Source organism: Notolepis coatsorum (genome assembly GCF_963971535.1).
Source record: "Notolepis coatsorum genome assembly, chromosome: 13".
Lineage (NCBI taxonomy): Eukaryota > Metazoa > Chordata > Actinopteri > Aulopiformes > Paralepididae > Notolepis > Notolepis coatsorum.
The window spans coordinates 65,796,948-65,821,594 of NC_140177.1; the positions used below are offsets into that span (position 1 = coordinate 65,796,948).

General features: G+C 43.2%; 1 protein-coding gene across 1 annotated transcript in view; it reads left to right on the forward strand.

Annotated features, from left to right (window-relative positions):
• The window catches only part of sh3tc1 (SH3 domain and tetratricopeptide repeats 1), a 104,498-nt gene that overhangs the window by 52,292 nt on the left and 27,559 nt on the right, over positions 1 to 24,647 (forward strand). The window contains exons 3-12 of the mRNA XM_084328076.1: positions 8,770 to 8,900; positions 9,513 to 9,618; positions 10,131 to 10,274; positions 12,090 to 12,288; positions 16,668 to 16,744; positions 17,982 to 18,177; positions 18,303 to 18,433; positions 21,643 to 21,684; positions 22,099 to 22,236; positions 23,354 to 24,604. Coding sequence (XP_084184202.1) covers positions 8,778 to 8,900; positions 9,513 to 9,618; positions 10,131 to 10,274; positions 12,090 to 12,288; positions 16,668 to 16,744; positions 17,982 to 18,177; positions 18,303 to 18,433; positions 21,643 to 21,684; positions 22,099 to 22,236; positions 23,354 to 24,604 — 2,407 coding nt within the window. The 5' untranslated portion in view covers positions 8,770 to 8,777. The remainder of the gene's footprint in view (positions 1 to 8,769; positions 8,901 to 9,512; positions 9,619 to 10,130; positions 10,275 to 12,089; positions 12,289 to 16,667; positions 16,745 to 17,981; positions 18,178 to 18,302; positions 18,434 to 21,642; positions 21,685 to 22,098; positions 22,237 to 23,353; positions 24,605 to 24,647) is intronic.

Here is a 24,647-nt window from a genome sequence, read left to right on the forward strand (position 1 = left end):
GCTAGTTTTGCCCCCCCCGGTATGAGCGTAGAAATAATGCGTGGACACTTTGAAATGGGTATCACAGTAGTAAGTCCTGTGCTGTAGAACATATTAGCATGCCATCTGAATGCGTGGACACTTTGAAATGGGTGTAGAACATGACATATTAGCATGACATCTGATTTATTAATGCCAATACTAAAGATTAGGGACAAACGCAATTGGCACAAGTGTAAATCATGGATTAGTCACTGAGTTTAAACATCAGACTTAGCTCACCTTGTTCGTCTGCTGCCTGTGGATCCTATGGTCACAAGTTCAAATCACACTTGGTTCAAGTTTTTAATTTTTTTTACGTTTAATTAATTTATCCACTCTGGTTGGATGGTGTGTATGTATATGTATGTATTGTGCTGTATAATGACAATACATTTGAATCGAATCTCATTTTGAAATTGCTACGCTGCCTATGGACACGACAGTGGCAGCCAGCTTCGGAGGTAATTGCATTGCACCATGGTGATCCACTCAACAGGTAGCGATTTTAAAATGAGATTCGATTCAAATGTATTGTTATTATACAGCACAGGACTTACTACTGTGATACCCATTTCAAAGTGTCCACGCATTATTTCTACGCTCATACCGGGGGGGGGGGGGGGGGGGGGGGGGGGGCAAAACTAGCGTAGGTCAGTGGCCAATCAGAGCGCAAAACGCGAACGCGGAAGCATGAACCGGTTGGGATTCGAATAGACGCGTGCTGCAGGTGTACAGTATTTCAATAGGCAACCCTGAAAGGATTATTTTTCTAGAAGAGCAACACTAACCAAAATATGCATAAAAAGGGGCAAAAGCTAAAGTTAAGTGACTGTTACTTTTGTAGCAGTAGTTTGATTTGATAGTTTATTTGATAGGGACAGCACATGTTAAAGGGGTTATGCACTGCTATTCCTAGCACTATTTGGGCAACTTTACACACTTCCTGTGAGTCTATGTAACACATCTGTAATTTTTATTCCAAAAATAATCATTGTTTTATATTTCTAATCTTGTACTCAAAACCAGCATTTTTCAGCCTCATGAAAGCAGGCTATTATTGGCTTGGCTCCACCCAGACTTTGAGTGACAGCCACCCACCAAATAGCTCCGCCCATCTCCCCGTCAGAGATTAGGTTTCAGGTTACATACAAATATGGTATGTCATAAATATAGAGATGTAGCAGTACTGTCTATCTATATATATATAATATGTTACCATGAATTGAAATTGGGGGACCCTGATGTAAACAAGACGAAAGTCTTTCTCTGGTCTCCATCATAGCAGTACTGAGCAGTACTGTAGCAATACAAATATGGTATGTCATAAATATAGAGATGTAGCAGTACTGTCTATCTATATATATGTTACCACTATTTGTAAAAGCCACAACCACGTTACCATATTTGTAATAATGTAAATCATTGTGTCGTTGTACATATTGTGTATACACCGTTAGAAGCTAACATAGCTTAGCTTGGTAGCTATTGTGCTAACAACATATCCCGACGTCCGGCTCGCTGGCCGGCATGCACGCCCGACACAAAATGGTTCTCTCCTCTCTGTACACCCCCGTCCCCACGGGTACCCTGCCGGGGAGCCCATGGACGCGACAACGGCGGCAGCCGTAGGGTGCTCGAGCCCGCCGTAACGCTAGTGGTACACAATAGCTATGAGCTAACTAACGCTACGGCCGCCGCTGTTGTCGCGTCCACAAGCTCCCCGGCAGGACACCCGCGAGAACGGGGGCACACAAGGAGGAGAGAACCACCCCAAATCGAGCACTCATGCCGGCCGACAAGCCGGACACCGCGGTTGTTGTTAGCACAATAGTAGCCCACTGTGATGCACCGAGTGGGCCACCATTGATCAACATGCAGCGATGTGTAGCTTGCATGATGCGTGTGCAGTGCTTTGCCACACAGGTCTGAGAAGAGGACCTGCACATGATAGCAACCGGGAGCGTCGCGGAGCATTCAGCCTGCTGGCTACCTAGATCCACTTCAACCAGCCGAGCGTCGGGAGCTCCAGCAGCTTGTCGATGTGCTAATAGCCTGGAGCCAGCTACCGTTAGCTTGCAGAGGCTCCAGCACACCGACAAGCTGTGTAGCCAGCTAACGTTAGCTTGCAGAGGCTCCAGCACACCGACAAGCTGTGTAGCCAGCTACCGTTAGCTTGCAGAGGCTATTAGCACACCGACAAGCTGTGTAGCCAGCAGGCTGAATGCTCCGCGACGCTGGTTGAAGTGGATCTAGGTAGCCAGCAGGCTGAATGCTCAACGACGCTCCCGGTTGCTAACGCCGGCCCCGGCTGGTGCTAAGTAGCTAGCGATCGCTCCCGAGTCCCGAGAGCTAACGCCGGTCTGTCTGTCGAAGACCGAGGGAACCGCATCAGGCTTCAGCTGATTAGTGATCTTCTGGACAAACCTTCCACCCTGCAGGTAGCAAGAATGGAGGCGGGCATTACTAAAACCACAGAGCCAATCACATCACCGTGCGCTATAAACAGCGCCCTGTGACGTGCACCAGGTCGTCAAATCAACATGACCTGATTTACTAGAGGCAAAGAGGGGATGGGCTGTAGCTGAGGAATTCGCCAATATAATTTTTAAGCCCAAAAACACATTGATACGAACTCCTATTACTATAATACAATGCTAGAGACTGAAAAATGACATTTATAATGCATAGCACCTTTAATGAACATCAAGTACAAAATACAAAATGTAAACATGCAGGGTTGTAGCAAGAGCTAATTTACACAAGGAGACAGCAAAACTCTTTCAATAAATAAATAGCCTGCTTAGGGTAAAAGCATTGTGACAATCAATGATAAAAACAACAATAAAAACAAGAAACAAGTTACATAAACTAAATCAGATTAAAAATGATCACAGTTCTGGTTTGCCTTAAGATGCAGTTTAAGATGGGTCTTGAACATGGAGTATGTGGGGCACTCTCTAATCACAACTGGTAGGCTATTCCAGTAGTTACCACCTTTAATAGAGAACACCTATTAGCAAAGGTAGTATACCGAAAGGGCACCTTACAGTCCCCTCTACTGATGGCCCTGGTGGTAATGCCAGTGTCTCCTTTTTGTTCAATGTCACTGCCTTTCTTATTAGGCCTAGTTGTTGGCTACAACTTTGCCACAGTAGGCATTAATCACTTAATAGTTCAAATGTCTGTGTCCCATTCCCGTTTGCACATGCAGATACACACACACGCACACAGTGGGCCAGTGACTTTGGTGGTATGTGCTATTGCACAGATGTGTGTCCCGTTCCCGTTTGCACATGCACGCACAGTACAAATATACCGGTACATTTATTTTTGAAAATATTTTCACTGTGCTCCTAAATATTTTTGGGTGCTCCTAAATTTCTTTGTGTGCTCCTAAATGTTTTCATTTAGGAGCACATGTGCTCCTTGGGAAAAAGGTTAGCGTAGAGCAGTACCTTTGCCAAAATGGACCAGCATTGGAAGTTCGCTAGTGGAAATTTAACCAACACACATACCTCGATCCCAGCTGTCCTGTCTTCACCGATACAAAAATATAGCCCATAAAACTGGAAATTACCCAGGAAATCATGTGAGTGGATTGAACTGGTTTATACCTTGGACCCGAGCATGTGCTTCTGAAGTCACTGATTAATCTCTCTGGGTCTCGCTGGGTCAGTGGCAACATGTCCTCCGTCAGCTGACTGGATTTATTGTATCAGCCAAATTAAATGTCTACAACTACTACAACAGAAGCAATGCAGCTTCTCCCTCTCCTACACACATTAACCAGAAAGGAAGTGTTGTCACGCTGGTCATATGTAGACTTTAGTGATGATGATTTCATGTGTTGAAATCTGAGGTAAATTCCAAGACGTGGAAAATATTTCAAATCATAGAGTTCTCTGTCGATGCAGTGGTTAAATAAAAGATGGGTGATGAACTATGAACTGAAGTCGACCACCCAGTAATGCCAATGATCGCCAGATGATACAGATACTCGTTAGAAGAAGAAGACACAATCTTAGTGTACAGGAGTGTAATTTGCATCAATCTGATAATATACTTACAGTAATCTATCCAATCAATTCTATTTCTATTTCAATCGTAAGGTTTACAATTTTACCAGCTTAAAGGGGAATGCCACTCATTTTAAGAATTCACATAATGTTCTTTCTGTGCCCCATGACAGTTCAGTCAGTATTTGTGAACAAGCACCACTCTCTTCTATGTTTATGTTTATTTAGGATCCCCATTAGCTTTTGCACTAGGCAAAAGCTATTCTTCCTGGGGTCCGGCACACACAAATGTACAACAACATTCAATACACTACATCATCACCAACATCAACATCAATACATTACATCATCATCAACATCAACATAAGTCACATCATCAATTACATCACTATCAACATCAGTTAGAATGACATTGTACAAAATATCCACCAGCAAAAAGCATTCAAATAAAATAACTAAAATCAAACAAATAGTGCTTCCTGAGCAGCACTCACCGCCATCAACTTAAACACAACCAACAGTCAACTGGTTTTCACCTCTATGCCATAATGGCTCAGTGCATGCTCGCCAGCAGATGGCACTTTAACTTCCTCTTGAAGGTAGCCTTGGATTCTATTTCGGCTAAGTAGCTTGGCAATGAGTTCCATTCCATGATAGCTCTGTAAGTCACAGAAGGTTTTAGTAGATTTGTTCTCGGTTTAGGTGCCATTAGATGGCCTGACGTAGCTTGTCTAGTCATATGGTCATGTTCTTCTCTTATGTAAACTATATGATCATAAAAATACTGTGGTTTTTTGACAACTTGAACATTTCTGAGAAAAGTAATGAGACGGGATTGCAGACGTTTCTCAACCGGAAGCCATGATAATTGTCTGTGCATAACTCCAATGTTAGTGCGCTTTGAACAGTGGAGAGCTAGCCTTGCAGCCTTATTTTGAGCTATTTGTAGTTTCTGTATATGTTTTTGCTGCTGATGACCATATTACGGGACAGTACTCAAGATGTGACAAAACCAGAGCCTGGATGACTTCTTTCAAAGTGGTTGGTGTTAAATATTTTGTGCATTTTCTTGTCACAGCTATGCTCCTTCCTATTTTTGTTATGATACTGTCAATTTGCTTTGTCCACTTTAAACCTGAATCAAGAACCATACCAAGCAACTTACCGTACTTTTCGCACTATAAGCCGCACCTGACTATAAGCCGCAGCAGCTAAATTGAATGATGTGTACATATATAAGCCGCACTGGACTATAAGCCGCATGTGTTTTAATGTTTAATTACCATATGTAAGGAGTGGAGCCTGCGGCTTAATTTGAATCAACACGGGAAACCTCACACGGAAAGGATTGACAGATTGATTGCTCTTTCTCGATTCTGTGGGTGGTGGTGCATGGCCGTTCTTATATTGAGCTTTAAGTTCCCACCTCTACAGAGAATGACTCCCATTGCGACACAATACTGTCGGACAAATAACAAGAATTAACTTACAAGTTGTATTAAGTTTAGCAAATAAGGGAACAGATAAATAACATTTCAATGCAGTAAAAAAAGCAATATTTCGATTTTCGGGTTTTGTCCACATATAAGCCGCACCGTTATATAAGCCGCAGGGTCGAAAAATGGGGGGAAAAGCCGCGGCTTATAGTCCGAAAAGTACGGTAGCCTCTTTTATCTGTTCCACTGGCTGACCAGCCAGAGTCAGGCTTAATTGTGGATCGCTGCTTAATATGTGGCTGGATCCGAACACCATTGCTTTTGTTTTTGCAATGTTGAGTACCAGTTTGTTATTGTTGACCCAGTCTGTTATGGCTTTAAGCTCTATTCCAAGTATATTGTTTAACTCACTACATGTTGATGCTGTACTGTACATTGTCGAATCGTCAGCATACATGATTACATTAGATTTATTTAATACATAAGGGAGGTCGTTTGTGAATATTGAGCGAACTTTCCTGTGGGACCCCACACTGCAACACCTTACTTTCAGAAAAGCTCCCATTGAAAAATACTCTCTGGCTTCTCCTAGTCAGGTAGGTCTCCATCCAACACATAGCAACAGAGCCAAAGCCATAGCATTTGAGTTTGCAGCAGACTATGATCGATCACATCGAAAGCTGCGCTAAAGTCTAACATCACAGCTCCAACAAGCTTTCTATCATCCATGCTCTTAAACCATTCGTCGGTCATTTGGGCAAGTGCTGTGCTTGTAGAGTGACCATCTCTATATGCATGTTGGTAGTTCGTTATCAGACTATTACTTGAAAAGTTGTTTTGAATTTGGGTGTATACAATTTTTTCTATTATTTTACTTAACACTGGGAGGAGACTTATGGGTTGACTATTGGAACCAGCGAAGGTTTTTCTTTTATCCTTAGGTAATGGGATAACCTTGGCTTCCTTCCAGATCTCAGGGCACACACCTTGCTCTAAACATTTATTGAAGATGTGACTTAATGGCTTAGATATGTATTTGGCAGTCATTTTGAGCAGTTTACCATCCAAGTTGTCAATACCAGGAGATGTATCATCAGACAGGTGTAAAAGCATATTTTCAACATTTTACTCTGTAACATGGTGGAACTCAAACATGCACTGCCTCTCCTTCATGATACAATCTTTAATGATGTTATGTGACACTGTGTCCTCGACTGCACCCATGGCATTCCTCAGCTTGTCTACTTTATTAGTAAAGTAATCATTAAAATGATTTGCAATATCTGCTGGCTTGGTAAGGAATTTACCCTCTGTTTCTATAAAGGAAGGATGCATGTTTGAGTTCCTCCCCATTATGTTATTTAACGTTCTCCATAATTTTTTCCCATCATTTTTAGAATCACTGATTTTCTGCATGTAGTATTCCTTCTTTCTACATTTATTCAATTTGGTTACCGCGTTTCTTAGTTTACAGTAATGTTGTTTGTCACATGGATTGCCTGTTCTATTTGCGTTTTTTTTTGCATCATCTCGTTGGACCATCAGACTTCTCATCTCATTATTCAACCACGGTGCACAATTTGTCCGTGCCGACCATTTTCTCATTGGAGCATGCTGATCGGCTTTCCCCATGAAATACTTCATAAATTCTCCCAGTGCTTTTTCTGGGTTTTCTTCATTGCAAACATCAACCCATTGCTTATTCTTTACCTCCTCCACAAATTGTGCTGGATTAAACCCCTTATAAGACCTTCTATAATTTATCTTGGAGCCAGCTTTAGGTATTTTAGTCTTCCGTACAATGGCAACTAGGTTATGATCACTAAAACCAACTGTAAGTGACAACACTTTAGTGCAGTGCTCTGGCCTATTAGTATATATATATGATAAATGCAGGTTGTTGTAATGGCCCCATGTTTATTTGTAGCCATTCTAGTTGGTGATGTCATTACCTGAGTCATATTACACATTTTGGCAGCTAATGCAATCTTGTACCACATGGGGCATTTCTCATTGAAAGCATTGATATTCAGGTCTCCCATGAAATATATTTCACTATTACAATCAGCTGTGTTGTCTAACATTTCACATATACCATGTAGATAATTTGAATTGGCACTTGGTGGCCTATAACAGCATCCAATTAATATGGGTTTTAAATTTGGCAATTGTATTTGTAACCATAAGGCTTCTATTTAATTTTTCATTAAGTCGTATCGTACTTTAGCTGGAATATGATTCTGTACATAAATCAGAACTCCGCCACCATTCTTATCTCTATCCTTTCTGAACAGATTGTAACCATGCATTGCAACCTCTGAATCACTAAAAGATGAGTCCAGGTGTGTTTCTGTGATAGCAAGTATGTGTATATTATTTGATTCTACCAAGTGGCATAATTCATGCATCTTATTCCTCAGACTACACACATTAAAATGAGCAAGTAACATATCCTTTTTTGGCAGATTAACAGAGTGTGACACTGTTACCTTAGCAACCATAGTCGCGTGTGTGTACCGTCACAAGCCTGCGCCATTGTTTACTGCAGTAAGAAACATGTTAGCGTCCAGCCTGTGCTTTTTCATCACCGCCCGTCAGCCAATATGTAATGTCGGAGTTGCGATACAACTGTCCATCGATGAAGAGTTTATCGATGAACAGACAGGTCTTTTTATTGCTGCTTCTGGCGTCCGTCATGATTGGATGGAGTAGATGTCGTCTCCTCATGATCTCCGATGGATATTGATCAGTGATCGAGAAGGCAGAGCCTTTCAACTCTCTGCCTTTCTCCATGATGGCGTGCTTCATTCTGGACTCCGTGACCTTCTAAAGCTAGATGTAAAAAGCACTAGGCTGTCAAATATGGGGCTGCTCCATAGACAATGAATGGGACTTTGAATGTATGGTTTATTAGGTTTATTAGGAATAATATGTTTATATTGTGGCATTGCTCATTTGGTTATAAGAGCTCACTCAAACATTTGATGGCCTTATCAAGTCACAGCCATATTCATTGTCCATGGAGCAGCAGCCCCACATTTTACATCCCAGTTAGCTACATCACTGATTGGAGGGTTCTCTCTCTGTGATCTCCAGCTTCAGGAGAGAGTGGTGCGTGTTCAATACTGACTGAACCGTCACGGGGCACAGGAAGAACAAACTGTATGTCTTAAAATGGGTGGCATTTTATAAAAGATAAAAGATGATTCAACTCTATTTCACACCACAAAATGGTAAATCTGGCTTTATACCACACGTCATGACGGTGTGCCATCCTGTCCTGTCCCCCCATGCAGCCCTAGCCATGCGGCTGGCCATGGTGGAGGGTCCTGACAGGCTTCCTGCCGACGTGGGCTCACAGGATGCCCTGAGGGGGAAACTCCGCGTCCTGGAGTCCGACAGCACCGAGGTCAACGCTCTATTCACGGTACACGACCCCACCATCACACACACACACAAACTTCGGGTATATGTAAAAATGTACATGACAATAAAGATATAGTATTATTATTATATTCACACACACACACACACCATATGTACATGCACACACACACATCTGGCTGCAAGGTCAGTGCACTATGTTGCAATTAGTTCCTAAGACCACAGGTTGTAAACAAGGTCACCACATAAAAGAGTTGTTATCGCTCCCTTTATCTCTCCCTTTATCTCCCTCATTCTCTCTTTATTTCTCTCTCTCCCCCTCTCTCTCTCTCTGTATCTCTCTATCTATTTCTCTCTTTATCCCCCTCTCTTATATCTCTCTCTATCTCTCCCTCTCTCTCTTTATCTCTATCTCTCTTTATATCCCCCCTCTCTCTTATCTCTCTCTCTCTTTCTCTCTCTCTCTCTCTCTCTCTCTCTCTCTCTCTCTCTCTCTCTCTCTCTCTATCACCCTCTCTCTGTGTTTATCTCCCTCTCTCTTATATCACTCTCTCGTATCTATCTTTCTCTTTATCTCTCTCTTATCTTTCTCTCTGTCTCTCTCTGTCTCTTTACCCCCCTCTCTATTTCTCTTATCTCTTCCTCTCTATTTTAGGAGATGTCTGCTCGTCTCCTGTCCATCAACAGTGAGGAAAACATCATATTTGTCACGTTCAAAACCTTTGAGGAAATATGGAAGTTCACCACCTATCATACGATGGGTATGTATGTACTGTAGCAATTAGGCCTACGAGTTTTCAGGAAACTGTCGATCAAGGTGTGATGTTAAAACAGTAACAGTGTAATTGATCTGTGCCCTGTCATGTCTGATGAGGGTTACATACTGTAGTGTAGACACTAGCCTGTGGGAAATATTGTGTATGTGGAATGTCCTCTCATCTTCTCTCATCTCATCTCTCCTCAAGACCACCCGCATTTCATTGTATACTTGTATGCCGTGACAAATAAAAACTCTTGACTCTCTCTCTCTCTCTCTCTTCTCTTCTATTCTATTCTATTCTATTTTCTCCTTTCCTTTCCTTTCCTTTCCTTTCCTTTCCTTTCCTTTCCTTTCCTTTCCTTTCCTTTCCTTTCCTTTCCCCTCCTCCCCTCTCCTCTCCCCCCTCTCCTCCCCTCTCCTCTCCCCCCTCTCCTCTCCTCTCCTCTCCTCTCCTCTCCTCTCCTCTCCTCTCCTCTCCTCTCCTCTCCTCTCCTCTCCTCTCCTCTCCTACAGGTTTCCTAGATCAGTGCATGGAGTACCTGTTATTGGACCAGGAATTCTGGCTCAGCTCTTGTGAGCAAGAGGATGTTGGTATAGAGGTGTCTATTGAAGAGGACACACTGGACCTCATGTACAAAGGCATCCTCATGCAAGATGGTAGGTGGTACCAGTGGACATGTATGGATCCCGTTTGAGGACATTCAATCAACTTCTAGAGCAGTGGTTCTCAACCTACGGGTTGCGACCCAAATTGGGGTCGCGGGTAGGTGACAGTGGGGTCGCGCATTGGAAAGTAAAAAAATGTTCTGGCAACATATTTTGGCTAAATATGCCTCGTTTAATAAATGTGTATTGATAACATAGTGCTGTAATTACATTTTCGAATGCCCCAAGCCATTCTTTAAATATTTTCAACACTGAAATATGACGTTTACTTTATGTTCTGGAAGTTCTATGATGATAAGCAGAAAGTTCCAGAGCTGAGATCCATCAGCCAGGCTGGTTCGGTCACATGAGCTGCTTAATCTCCTGGGAAGTAAATGTGGCCTTTATTTGAGTGTTTCCAACTGAATGAGCCACAGAAGTAAGAAGTGTTCCCTGTTTTGCAAAAGAAAATGGAATAGTGTCTGATGAAAATCAACCTACAATATTGAGTGTCTTTGCAATGAATTCACTGCTGTGACACGACTGATGCATTTCTGGTTGTAGCTTAAAGATCCCCTCCACACTAAAGTGTTTTTTTTTTTTTATCCACTTTTTCTCCCATTTTCTATATTTTTCTCCCATCCCAATTTCGTATCATCCAATTCAACCCTCCCCTGTCACGGACGCTGTTTCTTGCCTCCCACAAGCCGGCTGCAATGTGGACTAAGTTATACATAGCACAAGTCCCCTCCGGTACTCGAGGTAACAGCAGTCGCATCTTTCCACCTGTGCAGCTCGATCTCTCAGTGGCGAGGAGTAACGCGTGGGAGGCTCACGCTGCCCCCGACACTTCCTGATTCTACTGCGCAGGCGCACCAACCGACCTGTAGGAGTCGCTGTCCACAACGCCCGATCCCCACCCATCAGTTTCCCACCCCCTAATACGGCCAATGTGTATTAGTACGGACGACCAGCTAAACTGAAAGCAATGTGGAGCGCTGGGTTCGAACAGGCGAGCCCAGCGTCTCCAGTATTCGTGGCGAGCGCCTTGCCCACTACGCCACGTAGCCGCCCCACACTAAAGTGTTTTTAACACTTAGTACAACATTATGTATACTGAATAACAATTTGTTTGGAATGGTTTTTCCACCAAAAACTAGTGAAAATGGCTTAGCAGCATCCCTACACATTTGCCCTCATTGAGAATGCAAGGATCTATGAATGCTTTCTCTTTCTCTTTTTCCACCTAAGTGGTTTACCAAACATTAGTTTCACCCAAACTCAACACATTTTAGCTTACACAATCTTGTTATAACTAAGATATTCGCTGATGGGTTCGCAGGATTAGCAAGAAACACATAGCATACACATAACATAGCACAACATGCATTCATTAAATTCATTAAATTAATTCAATCTTTATTTAATTTAAGGATCATTGAGAGCAAGCTCTGCTTTACAATGATGTTGAGAAATACAAAACATATAAAACAATAAAAAAAAAAACAATATAGAGACAGAAAGTTAATCAATTAAACATTTTAAATAATTAAAAACACTGCAGACTGTGGTGAAGTAGTTTGCTATTTGCTATTTTAACTGACCAATAGATACTAATGAATTGAGTTTAAAAGTGCATTGCAAAACATTCCATGTTTCTGGGGCACAGAAGCTAAAAGCAGATTTTCTTAATTCAGTACAAACTCTAGGAACCTTAAGTATAAGCCAATCACCTCTCTCTCTCTCTCTCTCTCTCTCTCTCTCTCTCTCTCTCTCTCTCTCTCTCTCTCTTTCTCTTTCTCTAACTCTCCCTCTCTCTCCCCACAGGCTCTTTCTTCGCCAGCTGCAGTGCCAACCAGATGTTCGACAGCTCCACCTCTGGAGGGGATCTGTACCTGGAGCAGGGGGACATAGCCCAGTTCGAGCCACCGTTCCTGGGGTCGGGGTGGACCGTGCTCTCCCTGGGGGATGGAGCCAGGGGGACAAAACCCAAACCAGCAGTGGAGCCCGTTACACCTTTCTATCAGTGAGTCAGATGAAGATTAGCTTAGTTTAGTCCACTTGAATACAACCCTGGAGCGGTTACACCCTTGGTTTCGGGAGGTGTGAACTTTTTATGCCTTTTTCCCCCATTTTCCATGCTGAGTGAAATATCTTCTAAGAACATCTCTGGTAAGCACAGGATTTAAAGAGGCCTTTCTGCACGATTGCATGTGGGAAACACAATTCTACAGATTTGTTGATGGAACCAATTAGTCGAATAGTCAACATAATCTTTTTTTTTATCTACTTTTTCTCCCATTTTCTATTTTTCTCCCATCCCAATTTCGTATCGTCCAATTCTACCCTCCCCTGTCTCGAACGCTGTTTGGCCATGCCTCCCACAAGCCGGCTGCAATGTGGACGAAGCCATACATTGCACGAGTCCCCTCCGGTACTCGAGTTAGCAGCCGTCGCATCTTTTCACCTGCACAGCGCGATCTTTCAGCGTCGGGGGTCTGCGCTTTGGAGGGACGCCGCCCCCGTCGCTTCCTGATTCTACTGCGCAGGCGCACCAACCGACCTGTAGGAGTCGCTGTCCACAACGTCCGACCCCCACCCATCAGCTTCCCACCCCCTAATACTGCCAAATGTATTAGTATGAACGACCAGCAAAGCTGAATGCAATGCGGAGAGCTGGGCTCGAACCCAGCGTCTCCTGCATTGGTGGTGAGCGCCGTGCCCACTGCACCACCTAGCTGCCCCAATAGTCAACATAATCTATGACTACTAGTCGACTAGTGTTTCTGTAGTCGAGGAACAGCCCTAGTGTCAACACTGTAACCAAACTCAGGTCCAACCGTACCAAACAACCACACCAAACAACCGTACCAAACAACCACACCAAACAACCGTACCAAACAACCACACCAAACAACGTACCAAACCACCACACCAAACAACCGTACCAAACAAGCGCACCAAACAACTGCACCCTGGTCCACGCATTTGAGGTGGTCTTGATTCCACTTGCAAGTGAACCCTGGAGTGGTTTTCGGTTTCACAAGATTTTTTCACATTTATTTATACATTTATACATATACCAGTATAAATAGACTACCCAGCCAAACCATTATTTTAGCTTCTAATAAGTTCAAAATAGCCATAATAATGTCATCATACAAAACAAATAACCTGTATCATGCATAATTCAGGTGACAGTAGACAGTAGCACATGATTATTCCTTCGACAGTGAACTGTAGCTGATATGATGTGACATTTATGCCAAAGTGGAGAAGAGACTAGATTCAAGATTTTTGTTCACATACTGTATATTTGTTAGGGTTCAAAATTACATCCAATAAACAGCTGACATGCATGGTCACATGGCTTTGTTATAAAGTATGGTTCGGCTCAAGGTGAGTCAAGTGTAATGGATTATCTTCTATTTCATATTATACCTGCATTCAAGCCATCCATAATTCATAAATTCATAAACTCCATTGTCAATCTTGTTGTCTCACTCGCTCGCTCGCTCACTCACTCACTCACTCACTCACTCACTCACTCACTCACTCACTCACTCACTCACTCACTCACTCACTCACTCACTCACTCACTCACTTGCTCACTCACTCACTTGCTCACTCACTCACTCATGCAGTCACTCACTCAGTTATACCGTTTATTGCCAACTTGCACGGCAGCCACAAAACCTTTATATTTCTGCTCATCTCTGGCTGTGCTTGCAGTCCTCTTTGTAATAATGTTTAAGTGATTTATAACTGAATAAACAGGGTCCAGTGTTTGTATATCTGTTCTAGCTTGATGGGGTTTGGTTTTAATGGCTTAAAGGGGAACTTCACTGAAAAACAATGCTGGTTTATTTTGCACATAATCTCACACATACCCCCCCCCCCAAGAGACAGGGGAAGAGACAGGGGAAGAGGGAAGATACAGGAGAAGAGACAGTGGAAGAGACAGGGGAAGAGGGAAGAGACAGGAGAAGAGACAGGGGAAGAGACAGGGGAAGAGGGAAGATACAGGAGAAGAGACAGGGGAAGAGGGAAGAGACAGGAGAAGAGACAGGGGAAGAGACAGGGGAAGAGACAGGGGAAGAGACAGGAGAAGAGACAGGGGAAGAGGGAAGAGACAGGAGAAGAGACAGGGGAAGAGGGAAGAGACAGGAGAAGAGACTGGGGAAGAGGGAAGAGACAGGAGAAGAGACTGGGGAAGAGGGAAGAGACAGGAGAAGAGACAGGGGAAGAGGGAAGAGACAGGAGAAGAGACAGGGGAAGAGGGAAGAGACAGGAGAAGAGACAGGGGAAGAGGGAAGAGACAGGAGAAGAGACAGGGGAAGAGGGAAGAGACAGGAGAAGAGACAGGGGAAGAGGGAAGAGACAGGAGAAGAGACTGGGGAAGAGGGAAGAGACAGGAGAAGAGGGAAGATACAGGAGAAGAGGGAAGAGACAGGAGAAGAGACAGGGGAAGAGGGAAGAGACAGGAGAAGAGACAGGGGAAGAGGGAAGAGACAGGAGAAGAGACTGGGGAAGAGGGAAGAGACAGGAGAAGAGGGAAGATACAGGAGAAGAGACAGGGGAAGAGACAGGAGAAGAGGGAAGATACAGGAGAAGAGACAGGAGAAGAGACAGGGGAAGAGGGAAGAGACAGGAGAAGAGACTGGGGAAGAGGGAAGAGACAGGAGAAGAGACTGGGGAAGAGGGAAGAGACAGGAGAAGAGGGAAGATACAGGAGAAGAGACAGGGGAAGAGGGAAGAGACAGGAGAAGAGACAGGGGAAGAGGGAAGAGACAGGGGAAGATACAGGAGAAGAGACAGGAGAAGAGGGAAGATACAGGAGAAGAGACAGGGGAAGAGGGAAGAGACAGGAGAAGAGACTGGGGAAGAGGGAAGAGACAGGAGAAGAGGGAAGAGACAGGAGAAGAGACAGGGGAAGAGGGAAGAGACAGGAGAAGAGACAGGGGAAGAGACAGGAGAAGAGACAGGGGAAGAGGGAAGAGACAGGAGAAGAGACAGGAGAAGAGACTGGGGAAGAGGGAAGAGACAGGAGAAGAGACAGGGGAAGAGGGAAGAGACAGGAGAAGAGACAGGGGAAGAGGGAAGAGACAGGAGAAGAGACAGGGGAAGAGGGAAGAGACAGGAGAAGAGACAGGGGAAGAGACAGGGGAAGAGGGAAGAGAAATGAGAAGAGGGAAGATACAGGAGAAGAGACAGGGGAAGGAATAGGCATGTGAATGTTCCAAAGGAGATGCGGTCCACCACCGTAGTGCAGTGGTGCCCAACCAGTCGATCGCGATCGACAGGTAGATCGCGGGCTGATTTCAAGTAGATCTTGATTAATAAAATTTGATTATAAATTTTTTTTTTTTTTTTTTGCTAAATCAACTCTTCCTCTCCTTGTTAACTACAACAAGCAATGCTGTTTGTTATTTAAGATGAGGTCGGACTCGGCACTGACAGATTTGTGTTCATTATGCTGCTTTTATAAAGCCTCAAATGACGGCTTACAATATACAATTTTGGCTGGTAGCTCTCGGGCTAGGTGGTAAATAAAAAAGTAGATCTTGGTTCAAAAAAGGTTGGGCACCCCTGATGTAGTGAATCATGGCCTAAGTATGGCTGAAGCAGGTCGACGGGTGCAGCCTCAGCTGAACCGGTCTACTGGTTTTCCCCCTTGGTGCCTTCAAAGGCAAGACATCAGGTGTGATGTGGATGATATGCTGTGACCAAACAGGGGGGAGAGAATGGAGGAGAGAATGGACGCCCAATGAGAGTCAAGTAGAACTTCACTGTATTTGTCCCCAGAGGGGCGATTTGTTGTGCAGCAGTGAATTATTTTTAATAATAATAATAATAGAAAAGTACAGCAACCACACTATTAATGAGTCTTTTGATGCATGTTGTCATTATTTAGATTGTTCTAGTTTCTTTTGTATGGGTGGTCTAGTGTTATGAGATAAATTATCTGACTGTTTTGGGGATTGCACTCAGAGTTTTGGGAATGAGGTCAGAGTTTTAGGAAATGCATCCAAGCGATTGAGAAAAACTGATAACAGCTCAATTAAATGATGAAAAAATAGCAATATGGAAAGCAATAGGGATCACTATGTCCATAATTTCACTAAGCCATAGTTAACAAAACACAAGGATTCAGTGTCCTCTGATGAGATCACCGGAGGACATATTCAAACTTGTTAACTCACAATAACTGTCTAAATGAACTAAATGAATGTGTGCAAAACTGTTTACAGATTTTGGAATAATATGTGTGAGATACTGTATGTGTGAGATTGTGTGCAAAATAAATCGGCATTGTTTTTCTGGTGAAGTGCCCTTTTCATTTATATGATATCTTGTCATCCGATGGGAAATATGAGCCGCTTCATTGTCTTGTTCTCCACACAGATGGTTTCTGAAATCCTGTGGCGAAAACATTTTAGTTGGCAGCGGCAAGCCGGCATGTGATTTTCCCCTCCAGTTCGGTGAGTATAGTACAGCTCACAGTATAGTACAGCTCACAGTATAGTACAGCTCACAGTCAGATCATTTACAGTGGTTCTGCAATTTGACAAGGAATTCAACTGAAATAGGCAGGTGATTGCTTTGTTTTTTTGTAAAATTATAGTTCCCATGTAGGTCTGGAAAATATGGAAACGTACGGGAGATTAATTTCACGATGTCCGGGTCTTGAGAAGTTTATGAATTGAAAAATATTTTAGAAAAGTATTTGGGCCGCCCTCGACTAAATCCTCGACTAGCGGGATTTTTTTGTCAGCGATTACTTTATTTAATCGACAAATGTGTCAAAGAGTGCATTGCAGTGTACTGGGTAACATGTCAATGTTATGGAGAATATATGACAAAGCTATGGAGTAAAACCGCTAAGCTAATGTATGTACAGTATTATTATATACAGTGGTATACAAGCTTGAATACACTATGGTAATAAACCAGTCTAGCCAGTGGTTTAACTAATAGGAGTAGGTATGTATATATATACACAGATATAGATAAATGTATAGACGGTGTGTACATTGTTATTATACAGTGTTATATGGATAGTCTATAGATTGGATATAGTGGTATAATGAAGGTAGTTATGACTACAGTTGTAGGCAGTAGATACGTATGGATTGAGTATAGGCACCAGAGTTCAGAGTTCATACAGCATGGTTGGGTATAGGCAACAGAGCCTTGAGTATACTGTAGGCAACAGAATTCAGAGTGTAATGTAATGGCCTATCTGAGCGTTTATTTGCTTTGCCATATCATGCATATATTTCATACATCATAAAAACAGGCCAACATCTTCAAATCCAGACAAAAGTGTGGAATATAGATTCGCCCGTCTGATCTCACTACGGGGGACCCCAAACACAATATTTCTCAGTCATGTATGGCTGGTAAGGTAACCGTGTTGTAATAGCAAATGTTAGAAATGTGTTATTTCTTTTTCTTTAATGCATTTTTTACTTTCACTGTCTGAGTGTGTTTGTCTGTCATGTTAGTATACTGTTTGTCATGTTTGTACAATGTTCTGAAAAATGTAAAATAAAATATATAAAGAAATAATAATAATGTGGAATTTAAAAACTTTGACAATCTAACTTCGTACTCTGCACCCCTGTCTCTCTCCCCCTCTTCTCATCCTCTTATCCCTCGTCATGTCTGTCTGGTCTCTTTTTCTACTCCTCTCTCTCTCTCTCCTCCTCCACTCAGCTCGAGGGACCTGTGTGTCTATGACAGAGTACGATGCAGCGGGCCCCGATGAGCTCAGTGTGGCGCCCGGTGATCGCATCATAATTGTGGGACTGCTGGTGTCCTGTTTTGATTGGTTTTTGGGTCGGCTGGAGGCAACAGGAGAGGTGGGGCTGGTCAAGACAAGCCTGGTCAAACCGGCCAATAGCATTTGTGAGTAAGTGTAACAGTAGTATGTGTCCATGTAGCCTTTTTTTTGTTAATATACAATATGTGTCATCATGTCATTATAGTATCTGGGTGACATCTACATGAACTGCCCTATCCTCTGTCCCCTTTCAGGTCAGCTGACATCTTTTTGGACAAAGAGGAGAGGACGTTTTTCAGTCTGAAGGAGGAGCAATCCACAGAGGAGACTATTGCCTTGCTGAAGAAAATATCTCAAAATGATTTTGGCTCCGTCTACAAGCTCGGTAAGGCAGAAGTATTGAAATACCGAAGCTAGATTAAATTATGTGCATAGTGGTGGAATTAAAACCTCATATCCATAGCCTTGAGTATACTGTAGGCAACAGAATTCAGAGTGTAATGTAATGGCCTATCTGAGCGTTTATTTGCTTTGCCATATCATGCATATATTTCATACATCATAAAAACAGGCCAACATCTTCAAATCCAGACAAAAGTGTGGAATATAGATTCGCCCGTCTGATCTCACTACGGGGGACCCCAAACACAATATTTCTCAGTCATGTATGGCTGGTAAGGTAACCGTGTTGTAATAGCAAATGTTAGAAATGTGTTATTTCTTTTTCTTTAATGCATTTTTTACTTTCACTGTCTGAGTGTGTTTGTCTGTCATGTTAGTATACTGTTTGTCATGTTTGTACAATGTTCTGAAAAATGTAAAATAAAATATATAAAGAAATAATAATAATGTAAATATCCAAAACATGCCATGTTGAGGGGTTTGGAACATTTATTGAAAGGAACACGCCAACATTATGGGAAATGCGCCTACAGTCTTCTCCAGAGTCAGACAGTGTGTTCAGTAGAAAGCTATCTGCCTGAAGATAGCCTAGCTTAACACAAATGAATGAAAGCGGATATGGACCACTAGCTTAGGTTAAAACTCAGGGAGAGGTGTTTTTGGCCAACAGCTAGGCCAGGGCTATTCAACTAAATTGTTCAGGGGGCCACATTGTCAGAAACCCAAGGGGCCAGGGGCCGGACTGCCACGGCGCCTCCCCGTGCTATGAATATATGTACACTTGACACAACACGCAACCACATTTTCACAACTTTTATTTAACTACATTGCAAAAGTAGTATACTTTTCAAAAAAAGTGCTTCATTTATGTGTCACATCTGCAACATCTCCTGCAGAAAGTGCTTCATTTATGACTGTGCAACAACTGCAACATCTCCTCTTCAACATTTCAATATAAAAATAAAATAAAAAACAAACAAGTGCATGATGTGCATCTGAACATTCTAACATCAACACTTGAACAAAAAAACACATTTATAGTGCAGCTGAGCTTATGAAAAAGTGCTTCATGTCTGTGCAACAACAGCAAATCACAGCATCTTATTAGCACTTATTGTCCACTCTTAACTCTCAAACATCAGGGGGGTGGGGGGCAGACAGGCCTAGCCTACATACACACATCTAATGAGAGCGATTGCACTTCTTTGACTGGGCAATGGCAGAGAAAGGAAGTGAGGGCTACCCGCAAACAGTGATGCAAATGCTCATTTGTCAAGGAGGCACGTTGCTTGTTTTAATGGCATTCATGTGAGAGAAACTGGATTCACAGTTGTATGTTGAGCCAAACATTGTTAGCACAGATATTGCCAGCGTTTTTATTTTGGGGAATGTCTTGACATGAATACATTTTATCCAAAATGTTGTGGTGGATTCATTCTCAAGTGCCTGCTTCAGAGCAGATGATGCTTGCATGTCAATTATTTCAAGTTGCAGGAGACCTTCATCAATGTGAAGTGATGCAAGGAACTCTTGTCCTTTTGTGGAAATAGCAGCTACATTGGCAAATGGGTTGCTCACAAAATGCATCAATTCTCTGGACATGTCAAATTCATCAAATCGACTTGCAAAGTTTTCCCTCAATTTATCAATGAAATCCGTCATTAATTGCGTGACTTTTGGCTCAATTGTGCGTGTTAACGTTGACATGAAAAGAAAAAAGTAAAAAAAAAAATATATAAAAAAAAAAAAAAAAAAAAAAATTATTATCATGTAATCTTTGGCGGGCCGGTCAGAATTATCCCGCGGGCCGCCAGTTGAATAGCCCTGAGCTAGGCTAGCTGATCAAAGCAAATATCTTTAATAATAGATAGATATGGGCGCCCAAGTGGCGAACCACGTAACGCGCTGCGTCGCGGCACGGCCGACCCGGGTTCGATTCCCGGACCTGGCGTTCTTTGTCGAATGTCTTCCCCTGCTCTGTCTCCCATTTCCTCCTCTCCCTCTCTCTCTACTGGACTGCCCGGTAGTAAAAACGCAATAAAAATCTACAAAAACATATTAAAAAAAATATATAATAATAATAATAATAATAATAATAATAATAATAATAATAATAATAATAATAATAATAATAATAATAATAATAATAATAATAATAATAATAATAGATATAATGTAGTGTTATAATGTACTTTGCTTTGATTTCTGGCATGTTAGAAGTTTTTCTTGGTATCATATTTTAATATTGGGGACATTCTCCCATACCGATATTGTATTTTAGCCTGGTATCTGTATCGGTGCATCCCTAATCCCTGTCAATGTACTCTTGAGCAAGACACTGAACCCCGACCTGCTCCAGGGTTGTAGAAATACAACCATGAAGATCAATAAGCGAAACGTAACGTGTCCCAAGGGTCACTTTGCAAGAGATGCCCTGAGTCTGCTGCACTCAAAACTAAAAGCAGTCTTTCCAAGATCAGTCCTCCTGGCACGGGGTACTTGACCAACCAGTCACTGGAGCGAGTTAAAAGTGGACCAGGGTTCCAATGTAACAGAAGTAATATATGATGGTAATTTTCCGACCACGGCTTTATAGATAGATACAGTATACAGATACCAGTGATTTTTGCATCTCTCAGTCAGAGAAGACCAACCGACTTTATCATAGATGATACAGTGGTGAGTATTTTAGCTACTGTAGGGCACAACTCTATCAGCTGAGTAACAATGTTCATCAAAGTGCTGAGTGCTACAATGTAGGTTAGTATATTAGGACAAGTGCATGACAGTAAGATTAGTTAGGGTTAGTCAGTTTTTTTTTATTTCTTCTATTTCAGGTATTGATAGAGGAAGTGTGTCTTTAGTTGACGGCGAAAGATTGGTCGGATTTCGGCTGTCCTAACTGGTGGGAAGTTCGTTCCACCATTGTGGTGCAAGGACCGAGAATAGGCGGCTTCTCTTTGATGACCCTTCCGGAGCTCAGATAGGGGTGGGTCTGAGGCGGCCAGAAGATGCAGACCGTAGAGGTCTTGAGGGCTCTGGCTGGAGTCAGTCTAGTGTAAGCAGGCCCATATGTTGTGGCATGACTATAAGGGATAACCAGCTTCCTGGATATTCAGCTTTATTCCATTAGCACCATGCTGCTGATTTATGTGTTTTGATTGCTTTTTTATTGCTTTTCTCCATTCTCAGATCTGATCCGTCAACAAGAGTCTGAGAAGAAAACAGCCCAAAGTATGTTTTTCTGTTTGTCCCCAACACATCTTTACACAGATAACCTTAGAGGAACACGCCAACATTGTGGGGAATGCGCTTCAGACAGTCTCTGCGCTCAGTAGAAAGCTATCCAGCTGCACGTTCTAAGCCTAGCTTAGTACAAAGTAATGGAAGCGTATACGGACCACTAGCCTAGTTTAAAACTGCGGGAGAGGTGTTTTTGGCCAACATCTAGGCTAGCTGGTACACATTTCCCGGTTGGTTTGAAACCGGAAAACCCATTTGTGTGTATATGCAGGCTATATAATGCATTTATAGCAGGCGTTTTAGGTCTAAATGGGTTAATGCTCATCAGTTTCAATTGATATTTCTATCAAAATATATTGATGAGCCATCCCAAACATGATCACCCTCTCATCTAATCACTTGCAGATGGCCCCTCTGGCAAAGTTGATACCCAACCACAGGCTGAACTAAAGAGAAACATTGAGAGGATTCTCAGCCAAGGGAAAGTTCCGTCATCTCGTTCTACTGTGGCCTCAAATCGAACTCAGACGGACTCAGTTCAAGGTAATCAAAGGGAGAAGGTATTGCAAACAGTTGCTATTATATGCCACAATTCTTTGCATTTAGGCAAAGAAAGGCACCCTAGTGACCCCACTACACAAATCACAGTTGGATCTAAATGGGAGTCAATAAGCTCGACACAGAAAATCTGACATGTGTGAAATCTCAACATCCATTATCAGTATATCAACTGGCTGGTTAACTGACAAGTACTGTATGTAGTTTGCTATTATTCAGTTAATTCCAGAGGTAGTTTGCTACGATTCAGTTAATACCAGAGGTTCACTTCAAATACACACTGCAACCAAGTTGAGATTTCTTAACTGGCATCATAAATTCCCTATATTGCATAAATTGACCATGTTAACATGGCTGCCATTTTGCTCTTATGTCGAGCTCAGTTTGGGAATTTCATGTTAATCTTCCCACACGATCCTGCATGGTCGCTAGCTGTTTCCCGACTGTATCTGTACCGCTGCGCTTTGCTTGCTTCATATCACAGCCGGGGAAATGAACATAACATCTCAAAATCTCAATGGAGAGTCTTTCTTTTTACTGGGCACTGCCATGATGAATCGAGTGTGACTTGGAGTGAAAATAACACATTTTATGTTCTAATCAAGATGTCAGCCCCAAGTACCAACAGATAGACTCTCCATTGACATTTTGAGACGTTGGACAATTTTATGTTTAGGTACAGTAATATAAAATGCTTCCGGGTAAGTAAAATTAAATTACATGACATACTGTCGCCTGGGAGATCTAAAAAAAAATTCCGTCTATGTTAATTTGCCCGGCTGTGATATGAAGCTAGCGAAGTGTAGCGGTACATATACAGCCGGGAACCAGCAACACGGTCCCATACATTTGCTTACATTCTCCACTAAGAGATGTCATAGCAGGGTAAACACAGGTGAAAGTAATAACATTAATTATGACTCTGTTCCATTTAGGTGTGCCAGAGGCATTCCAGTGAGACAGCGTATACACAAAACCAGGGACCCATACAGTAGTTATTAATCACACCTGTGTTTTTACCCTGCTATGACACGTCAAAATGGCTGCTGTGAAAAAGGCCTATAATGACACTGCTTGTCTTCTTCTTGTTTTCTATTCCTAGTTCAGGCCACTGAGACATCAGACCCCAAGACCCCCTGTTTCACTGTCCACCCTGTTGTGGAAGGAAGTGACAACACAGAGAACTTCCTGCCTCTCATCTCCTTTCTAGACTGCTCTGACTACCGACCAGAGTTTGGACACCTTTATGGGTCGACCCCGGAACTCCTTGCCTCTTCCGCCTTTGTTGGCCAATCGGACGACGACGAGCTGGTGTCCTTCCTGGGTGTCGCCAGGGAAACGGCCAGGAAGAAGCGCCTCTACTGGTCACAGAGCCGCCTGTGCTTCCTGTTGGGCAAACTCTGTGCCGGCAGGTTAAAGTTAAGCCAGGCCAGGGTTTACCTGGAGGAAGCCCTCAATGTGCCCAAAGATGGCTTCACAGACATGAAGCTGCTAGCTAGCATCTACGCTAACCTGGCACTCATATACCTCACGCAGAAAAATGCAGAAAAGTACTTTGCCGTGGCAGAGCGTATATCTGCCTTGCTCATGGGCATCCTGGATTGCGTAGCGAGTCTGGAGAAAGACTCTGAGGTTCTAAAATACATTCTAAAGAAAGCTGTCCTGTCACACAACGCGATGGCCGAAGCCCGTGCCTGTTTCCTATTGGCTAAGCTCCATTGGAAGCGAGGCGAGGGTGCGAGCGCCGTGCCGTTTATCGAGAGACTCCTGGTTCTTTCTGCGGAACCCCACGAAACCCGGAACATCTCTCCCAGCCACGGGTACTTGAGCCTGGGCAAGCTTTACAGTGAGTTCTCCCTCCCTCACCTCGGTGTCAGCTCAGCCAGGAGAGCCTCCCTACACCCCTCTGCCAGACTGAGCGACTGCCTCAGTGGAGTAGCTCTCGTCCTGGACAACTCCACCAGACTCTATGGGATACGAAAGCAGGACGTCTCCATTCCGGCTCAGGTGGCGCCATATTTGCACCGGGCTGTCTCTTTTACGGAGGAAACCGAGGGTAGAGATGACTGGGGGCTGGGGGACGAGCATCGTACGCTGAGCCAGTCGCTCACTCTCTGCCTCTCGCAACTGTTTCAGAAGCATGGAATGCTGGGACGCGCTCTGAGTGCCATGCACGCTCTCATCAACCGCGGTCCGCCGTCGCAAGGCTTCTCCGCCTCTATCCCAGAGAGAAACAGCGCCCTCGTCTGGCTCGGGTGGCTTCACATCAGTAACGGCGAACCGAACATGGCTCTGGCCATCATGGACGCTGTCCTCGCCTCGATGCCTGAGCACTGCACCACCCCACAGGAAGGTCTGCTGTTGTCCTTAAGGAACTATCTCTAACTGTTCTGTTT